The 10,132-nt window shown below is 37.2% G+C and overlaps 1 protein-coding gene across 4 annotated transcripts in view; it reads right to left on the reverse strand.

The window, feature by feature from the left end:
* The window catches only part of LOC122087028 (DNA-directed RNA polymerase III subunit 1), a 46,724-nt gene that overhangs the window by 19,508 nt on the left and 17,084 nt on the right, over nt 1–10,132 (reverse strand). For all 4 annotated transcript variants that reach the window (XM_042655987.1, XM_042655989.1, XM_042655990.1 and 1 more), the window contains 5 exons: nt 9,821–10,055; nt 8,922–9,113; nt 5,341–5,439; nt 4,591–4,794; nt 4,179–4,454 (listed from right to left, as the gene is read on the reverse strand). In XM_042655987.1, the coding sequence (XP_042511921.1) occupies nt 4,179–4,454; nt 4,591–4,794; nt 5,341–5,439; nt 8,922–9,113; nt 9,821–10,055 (1,006 nt within the window). The remainder of the gene's footprint in view (nt 1–4,178; nt 4,455–4,590; nt 4,795–5,340; nt 5,440–8,921; nt 9,114–9,820; nt 10,056–10,132) is intronic.

The raw sequence follows: 10,132 nt of genomic DNA on the forward strand, positions 1-10,132 counted from the left end.
CTTGAAGAAGCATCAGATTGATATGATACCAACTAATCTACAAGCTTTAATTGATGAATAAAGCAGGGCTGTTAGAGAGGATAACTTTCTACCACTAGTTCGGGATTTCAGAATCCTGCTGGTATGAGAACAGGTACCGTGAGGCTGTAAATGAACATCCTCAAAACTAAATTGCTCTTGTATGAAGTGGTGATGGTGCCGGGATGGGGGTTTCTATCCGTCTAAGGGTTGGTTTGAGGGGTGCAGTTTGCAGTTCTTTTTTGCTACCCTAAGAAAATCTTGGCCCTTCACTTAAAAATGGATGTTTTATCACAATGCCCATATCAATAACCAACTCGAAACCCTAAGCAGTCAAATTGTAGTATTGTATAAGCTACCTAACCACTGGTTTCTTTTCATTCTCTCCCATCATCAATCATTAATCTTGCAAACCAAACTGATTCAACCCAATCATCTCACCATGTAACCTAGGGGCAGTTTTCAAAATATGTGTATTGCTACATATCTAGGTCAACCTAGATCCCCTTTGAAAACGAAGTCTTATCCACACCAAGGATAGGTCGCTAACAAACATGAAACAAATTAAAGGTAACATGTACACCCTCATCCTTAGGCACACAAATGCTTAAAATGTTAATGCCTTGACCATAGTTTCCATTTATTCTCTCCCTTGCATCTTATGGACTGTGGTACTATTTGCAACTAGACAAAGACTGAAGGAAGCCAAAAAAAGGATTTAGATAATAACCATTTATTACACTTGAGGCTATGTTTGGTTGTAAGGGATATTTAAGGGGAGGGGAAGGGAAGTGAAAATTTCATGCTAAAAAAGAAACTTTTATAATCATTACTCCATGTGATCCCATGTTATTGTATAAACTACTTCATTTTTTTAACCATATTGGTAATGAAACATTTTACAGATTTTAGCAAAGGGTTTTGGATGCAAAGTAGAGTAAAATTTAATACCCAAATAAAGAATAATTTGAAGTTAATGATATAGTCATATGGGGTAGTGATTACAAAAATTTCTTTTTTAAGCAAGAAAATGTCACTTCCCTTCCCCTTAATTCCCTTTGCAACCAAACGGAGCCTAAGGAATTAGCATAGTGACCAGATCCTTGCTTTCGGGCTAATAAAATTCACAGAAAGGGTTTAAATACGCTGAGGAAGTGGCTTTTGAAGTTGCATGAGTTTATCTCATACAGAACACATTTTCGATGATTAGGTGATAATCCCTGGTGCTACATCTAATTTAGAAAGAACTTGTTCTGGATAATTATGAATTTTATCATTTTGGCAAGAGTAATGCCTGTCCCCTAAAATTCTCTTGAAAATATCCTTTGTGGCCAGCATTGTGTCTATCTCTTTCCTACCACATAAAAAAGTCCCCCTGCCCCTCCCATCCCAGACCCCCCCCCCAACACACACACACATTGGTTGAGACGCTAGCTCCTGGAAAGCTAGTGGCGTGCCCAACCTGCCCCCATATAGTTAAACACTTATATCACCATCCCTAAAAGTTTCATTGAAAACTTTTATGCCATTTCTTTGTATTTTATTTTCTCTTTATTTTCCTAATAATCACAAAACTAAATATTTGAAAGATGTGCAAAATAAGTATATAAATCAGATCAAATGAACCCTGGCCTTCACTAAGCATAACAGAAATAGATATGCAAACAAAATAGATGAACGGGACAAGAAATAAAAGATTTTAAATGCATGGTCTGGTTGCCCAGTTCAAATTTTACCAATCCTTTACAAGGCTGGAGATGTCAACAACTGCAAAAGCTTTCTGTACAGTTCCCCATTCCTTTTAAGGATCTATAAATAGTAAGAGATATAGGGAACACTTCTCTCCACCTATTCAAAATTCAATGGCCTCTTTCCATGGTATCTCCCAAAGAATGCATATAGGGCCACCCTCAAAATCATTTGTTTCTTTTCAAATGAAAACAAAGGGCAATAAGAGAACAAAGGTGATATTAAAGATGTAACAAGTTAATAATGAGGGGGAATGAAACCTGCCTGAGACGAGAAACTAATATTTCGTATAACCAATTGGGTTTTATGCTAGGAAGAACAGCCACAAAAGCTATTTATTTTCTTAGGAGACTAATGAAACAATTTAGAGAATGCAAGAAGCATCTCCATATGGTCTATATTGACTTAGAAAAAACTTATGATAGAGTCCCTTGAGAGTTAATTTGGCAGGTGTCTGAGAAAAAAAGTGTTCCAAGTAATATGTTGACATAGTTACAAATATGTAAAAATAGTAGTGACTAGTGCAAGCACTGTTTTTTTTTTTTTTTTTTTTTTGGGTGGGGGGGGGTGTGGGGGACAAGGTAGTGAATTACCAATTACAACATGATAACATCAAGCATCAACTTTAAGCCCATATTTATTTGCGCTAATCGCAAAGGATTTGAGTAGAGATATTCAAGATTAAATATCTTGGTATATGCCTTTTGCAGATGATATTGTTTTGATGGATAAAACAAAGGAGGGATAAAAGCAAAATTTGAATTCTAGAGATCGACCTTGGAAATAAAAGAATATAAGATTAAAAAAAAGGGGGGGTGTACCTGGTGCACGAGGCTCCCACATGTGCAAGGCCCGGAATAAGTGGAACAAAAAAAAAAGTATACAATGTGTAACTTTAGTAACAGAAAAGGACTAAAAGTGAGGACGTGAAAATTGACTATAAGGAGATACCGCAAAGTGAAATTTTGAGTACCTAGCTTCAATCATAAATAAAGGAGGAGAAATAGAGGATGATGTTGCACAAAAAACTAGAATAGGGTGGATGAAGTGGAGTGTTGTGTGACAAAAGAAAACTTTATAGGATAGTTATATGACCAGCAACAAAGTATGGAGCTGAATGTTAGGCAATGAAGAAATAACATATAAACAAACTTATTGTAATTGAAATGAGGATTTTTAGATGGATGAGTGGTAAAAGTAAAAAATATAAAATAAGGAATAAACAAATTACATCTGCTTTATAAGTAGCTCCGATACATGATAAGTTGCGAGAATATCGTTTGAGGTGGCATGGACATGTGCAAAGGAGGCCTTTGAATGGTCCAGTACAGGGGTAATTGGATTCAGATTGAAGAAGCTAAAAGTGCCAGGAGTAGGCCTAAAATGACTCTAGGAGTAGTGATAAGGAAATAAATGTTTAGCATATGATTAATAACAAGTATGCAATGATTAGAACTGATTGGAGAAAAAGGACCCCTGTAGCCGGACACAATTTACTTTGGATGAGGCTGAGTTGAGTTGAGTGTATCTTCGGGTTACACTATCAACTAGACCATCACAACATCACAAAATATGCAAAATTAAGATGAAACACTTACGGCAAAATTTTGCAACTCGATATGATAAATCCATCAAAATAAAAAATTTGAACCCTTGAATCCTTAAACAGTTCTGCTTCAATGCTCAACAATGTACCCTTGTTTTCTGATTAAAAAAATTGGACAGAAAAATGAAGACAGTCCAGACCAGCCTCCAATTGGTTTACGTAATTATGATTATTATTATTATTATTATTATTATTATTATTATTATTAGTTTTTACGGCAGTTGTTTCAGAGGTATAGAAGAGAATACTTAAATTTTCCAAATAATCATGCCTAAATCTAACTAAGTTTGCAGGAACCAGATCAGGGAAAAGGGGATTTTCTAAGAGCTAAACAAACAATAGAAACTAGAGTCCCATGTCCAAAATGAAAAAAGCAACATATAATGAAAATTTGTCCATCAGTAACCAGGCGACTGAACAAAGATGTCAGACTACTTACAGCCTTACAAGATGAACCACAAAAGCTGTCAGAGGGAGAATTAGTGAAACAAATTTTTTTTCATGTTATGGCAAAATAAGCAGAAAACCATAGTGCGGATAGAAAATGTCCCAATCACAAAGACACATTTCAACTTAATGAAAACTTAAGACAACAAAGACATATTTCAAGTAAATGAAACCTAAGATGGGTGCAAGTATGTCCGGATGTCCCCCAAGAAAATATCTAAAACTAATAAAACTAAGTATGGAGCAAAGAATGTCCCAATTGCAAAGGCATACTTCAACCAAACAGAACTTCAAAGGCATGAAAAAACAATATTTCTCCCACAAGAAAATATTCAAAACTAAGAAGACGGCATTCTACCTGTAGCTGTCGGGAAGTAATACCGGATATATGTGCAGCAACATTTTCTAGGACAAAAGAAGTATCCTTCTGAACATGCTCTTCATCCAGTCCTAATGTTCTCCTTGTGCTCCTAAACATGGCAATGCGTTTGTGGACAAAATCCTTCAGAGAATTTCTGAAGGCATCAGAACAACCGCCCTCAGGGTTCATATCATGTCTTGAAAGTCTATCATCAAGAACTCTTAAGATTTCCGAAGGGGCCAAACTTGCATTGTCTCTACTAGGACAGGTAGCCTGAAAAAAAAAAAGGCATAGAGACGATCAACTGACCAGTTGAAGCATTCATAAAATATCCTCAAGAAGACAAGCAAAAGAGTGGGATTTTTTTCTTTCTTCTTTTTCTTGGGTGGGGGAGAGAGGTGTAACTAACTTTCACTTTCAAGTACAATCTGTCCAAATTTAAAGGAAAACCACTTTTCCCTTCCATTTGTGCCGGATCCATGGCATCATCACCATACAGAAATTGAATAACTCCTCCACTAGCATTTCTGACAGTGCCATCATAATGAATTGAGAGGTCCTCCAAAGCTTTAATTAATCGGCGAGACATGTACCCAGTGTCAGCTGTTTTCACCTGCCAAGATCACAAAATTGGAACAATATTTTAAGACATGATATGACTCACAAATATGTTTATTCGTTTATATGTCATTTTTTTTTTTTTTTTGGGAAGGCGGAGGGAGTAGAATATAGTTTCATGGTCAAATGTGAGTTAGAGCTCAAAGATGAATGAAGAATTGGTGTAAATTACCATATGTCTATTTTTCTTCTTGGGAGTGGGTTGGAGGGCAAGCCTAAGTGAAATAATATAAGATTGTGTCCGCTAAAATACATGCTAAACTAGCCCATTGCTGATAACTTGTTGGGATAGCAAATCATGTGAAACAGAAATGCCAAATGAGACAAAAACCTTCTTCAGAATTCAGAGAAATATATGCTTGCAGTTTCAGCAGAACAAAATAAAACCCCCATTTCTTAAATCATGCAAAGATTCATGGAAAAAAAAAAAAAAAAGATTTCAGAAATGTCTAGCAACGAAAGGAAGGAACAAAATTAATAAATCATAAAATATGAACAAATGTTGGTGAATACTGAAATGAATAGAAAAAATCAAGCATACCGCTGTATCAACAAGACCTTCACGCCCTCCCATCGTATGAAAGAAAAATTCTGTTGCCGTCAAACCAGTGTAAAAAGAATTAGCAACAAAGCCTTTAGCCTGAAATAAAAGTAACAGAACCCCTGTCAGTGCTTCTGGATGATAATTATGAAATAAGATTATTGTAACTACTATTAGGGAAAAGTTTTTCTAGTCTGTAAGACTAGAGAGCATCTCTAGTCCAGCAGCAAGTTTTGCCACATGGAAGGGCAATGTAGCAATTTTGAGTGTACGGATCTCTAGAAAATGGTCTAGATTGCCCATATGTCAAATTCCATTCTCAGATCAATCCAGATACCCTCCCATGTATTGGAAAATTCTCTTGTATTTTTTTCCATCCATTTTTTATTTAGAAAGGTTCATCTTTTTGCGGCATTTTCATAGCAGTTTGCCACTTGGCTAGCTCCACTTCGGCTGAAACTTAACATGTGAACGGGGAAGCTTGGGGTCTACCTGTCCCCATTATTCAGCTCTATCCAATCTGCCATGTGACAGATGTTGTGCTAGCTGCTAGTCTAGAGGTACTCTTAGACCTGCCAGACTATAAAAACTACTCCTATTATTACAAGTATTGTTGTTTTTGTCGTTGTCCTTTTTCTTGTTTTCTGTTATTGATTCATACTGTAGTTGTTGTTGATATTCCCACGTTGACATGTTGACATTGAAAGGAGGGAGAATCTGTGTCACCAACTTTTACCCCCCAAAATTCTGACCCAAACTGTTCACCTCACTTCTGGCACTCAAAATCACAAACAAATTGGTTGGGGCAATCCCAATTTTACCAACATCACACACAGTCGTATACACATCCATCCCTGCTACCACAGTGTGGCCAGGTCTAACAGACTGTGCACACCCATCCTACAATCACACACAACGCTCCAATATCCACAAATACAAATCACATCAACAACACATAGTATACTAGGTTCGGCAAGCGCTTACATCTATGGAGCAATACCCTACCTAGGATTTTGCATATTTCCCAATACACTTCATACTTTGACTGCACAACAACTACGCAGCCTTATCCAAACTAAAAGGGGTCGGGTACATGGATCCTTGCCCTCCAATCAGCTCTATTCAACGTCACACTTGATACAAGGCCTAAGATGTACATGTCTTTCCTCACCACTTCTTCTAACGTCAATTTAGGTCTGCCCCTATCTCTTTTAGATACTTCAATCTGAATCAAATCACTCCTCCATACTGGAGCATTCAAAGGTTTCCACTGAACATGGCCATGCCACCCAAGACTTTCTCATAGCATCAGAAACTACTCCCAAAGCAGCGCTAATATGATTATTCATTTATCCTTCCCAGTTTTATCACTTGTCTATCTCAACATCCTCATCCCTGCTACACTAAATTACCCACATGATGCTTCTTAATTGTCCAACATTTTGCACCATACTTTATAGCTAGTTGTATGACTGTCGTATAAAATTTCCTTCAGGTTTTAAAGGAATATGTCAATCACACAAAACTCCGGACACATCTCTCCACTTCGTCTATCCTCTTTTAATTATTTGTGAAATGTCATCCACCTTCTTTATTTATGATTGAGCATAGATACCTGAAAAAATATTTCACAGAAGCTCCCTCTCATAAATTTTCACCACCTCATTATCCGTCCTCATGTAACTAAAGTTACACACTGTATATTGTATCTCCGTTCTACTTATCTTATCACCTTTTGATTCCAGGGTTAATCTCCATAACTCCAATTTGGAATCCCTACTTTTGTCTCATCCACCAAAATAATATCAGCAAAAAGCACAAACCAAAGAACTTCATCTTGAATGTCTTTGGTTAATTCATCCATGATTAACGCAAACAAATAGGGGTAAAAATCAGATCCTTGATGTGACCCGATTGTAATTAGGAATTCACTACCTTGATCCCCCATAGTTCTACAATAGTCACTACACCATCACTCATCATTAATTATGTCCACATATTCCTACCAAAAAAAAAATCCATCCAAATTTTTATTTGAAACACTTCTACTCTCTAATTATTGCCAGATTGCCTCTCTAAGGACGCAGTCATAGCTTTTTCTAGGTCAATAAAGACCGCATGGAGATCCTTTTTGCAATCTCCAAATGTTTCCAACTCCGGAAAGATCCTTAAAGAGAAAAAATCAACTCCGGTGATGCACAAATTCCAAGGCAATAATCATCAACACCTAAATTTGGTCTCCAGCAATAATAGCCCTTTTCTACTCTCCTTCTCTCACCAAAAATGATTTTATGACGTTCTTGCATGAATTCCAAGGCCACAAAAAAAGGGCCTAAAAGGCCTTAAAATCGCCTCAGAAATGCAATTTTAATTCTAGCCATTGGACAGGAGGTGCCCAAATGGGCTTGAAATGGAATCTTCAACGATTCCCACGATAGGTTGCTCATAACGACTTGGCAGCTTGAATAGGGACCATCTGATCAACTCCCAAATGCGTGGGTGAGATTCCAATCGTCGGATTGTGCAGATGGGCTTCATCACATCATTGGGAAGTTCATGAGAGTGAGTCATTTGGAATCTCACTGATGGTGTGCAGAGGCAAAACAGCGGATCAGCAGCTCAAATGTTAGACATCAAATCTGGAAAAAAAAAAAAGGTGGATGGTGCGTTAGCTCTTAGATCATAATATGTTCCGTCTACGAGAGAGGGGACGACGTGAGCCAAAAAGGAACAAAATCCCGATGATGATATAACCTTGCATGCAAGCTACACTAGATCAAGGGGCGATGTGATACTCTGTGGCTATGGATATTGGTGTGTCCAACCAATAAGAACTCCCGTGCAAAAATCACTTCCATCCGCGATATCTTGCGTTAGTGCACCTTCATCATAGTTGTCGGATCAAATCCAAGGAACCATAAAAAATATGGGTTTCAGGGCATTAACTCACTGAAAGAACCTCTATTTGATCCTTCTCTCAGCCATTACGTCGAACGCCTCATCTACACTACACTTGCGATCTTTTGGTTTTTCCCTATGTGTTATTTGTCTATAGTGTTCTTTTTAAGGAAATTTAAAATACATATATATATATAGAGAGAGAGAGAGAGAGAGAGAGAGAATTAAAGATGAGGAGATTTGAAACTACACAATGGCAGGTTACTTAAATATGCTAACAACTAACTTTGTGGCCCTCTAATTGCCTCATGGACCCAACTCAAGAAACTAAAGCCCAATTTTATTTTGTTAATTACCCCCCCCCCCAAATCATATATCAGATGTACATTTATAAACTTGGGTGTGATTGAAATGTACAAAACCTACACCCTTACACGCACTTTTGTACATTAGGATACATAAGTACAGGAGGGCAACTGCCTCACCCACCCTATCCTCACCAACCCCACTCCGCTAATGGAATCCCGGCTGCTTTATGCTTTTTCCTATTCATCATTTTCAGTCTATACCACCAGTAAGTGGCATCTGTTGTAGGGGGGAAATGGTTGTCTGAGGACGGAACATGTAAGTGTTTCTAGAGATGTAGATGGAATGCAGGAAATCAACAAATGAACTGATCTTACAGCTGGTGTTTTCGATTTCCTAGGGAAGTGTGGAAGACTTCGATCTATGAATCCATTAGGGGCACGGCGACCCCCGACTGACTGCTGACCGACACATGCAATCATCTGGCTAATATTGATAGGAGAACCTTTGGATCCACATTGTGACATAATCAAAGGACTATTCCTCCAATGCAGTTCTTCCATGCAAACCTGTGAAAGAAAAATAAATTAAATAAAAAATCATCATCATCATAATATAAATTTCCAAGACCAAAAAAAGAGCAGTTTGATTTGTATTCTACAATTCTAAGAGAAAATTAGCCCAAAAATATTAAATACACAAACAACAACAGACATATTGACATATACATGTAATTTATTTGTTCATTTATCTGAATTCAATTATCAAGGAAAGCATATTCAATTGAATAGAAATGGCAAGATGTGCTTTCCTTTTTCCTTTCTACCCATATACTTTTCCTCTCTTTTTTGGCCTTTCTTATTTTCTTAGGAAAGGCGTTTCTAGGAGTTGAAGAGTCTTTGTAGGCTGCTTTCGGGCAAGGTGGGGGCAGTCTCTATTGTTTGGAGGGGGGAGATGAATCATGAGGTGCCGGTGTTCATCCATAATTTTTTCTTTTGCCTTTTCTTCGGGACCTATTTTCTTCTATTTCCCACTTTTTGTCTTCCTTCCTTTTCAATATTTCTGTTGTTGGCTGTCAAGAATGGAAAATCTAAAAATAAGGAGAGCATGAATAAACAGAAAAGAATATTGTTTCTTTTGTGACATCTGATAAATAGTTATGATTATTAATATTTGAAAATATAGAGGAACAAACAATCCCGCCACCATAAATCAGAATAATTTCTAATTGGTTGGTTGAAAACAAAAATGTACCAACAAATTAAATATATCCCACCTTGGCAGCTGTCTCTCGGATTTTATTCAACACACCAGTTATTTCAGCTTCCAATGTTTGAGCAGCATCACAACCAGGTTGAAGCTTAAGATTTCCTTTGTTAAATGACTGTATTAACTCATCACAGGCTACATAACCTTCCTCAATCCTCGCCTTTTTCTGGCAATTCAGCAGTTCACCTGGCTGGACATCATCAATTCCAATTGAGAAACCATGATTCCCAATCCACCGTGCACTGCACATAAGAAAACATATCTATCATTAAGCAAGTAAAAAAGAATTCTTATTCCATTCTTGAGTTGGTCTCGTATT

Source organism: Macadamia integrifolia, chromosome 8 (genome assembly GCF_013358625.1).
Source record: "Macadamia integrifolia cultivar HAES 741 chromosome 8, SCU_Mint_v3, whole genome shotgun sequence".
NCBI lineage: Eukaryota > Viridiplantae > Streptophyta > Magnoliopsida > Proteales > Proteaceae > Macadamia > Macadamia integrifolia.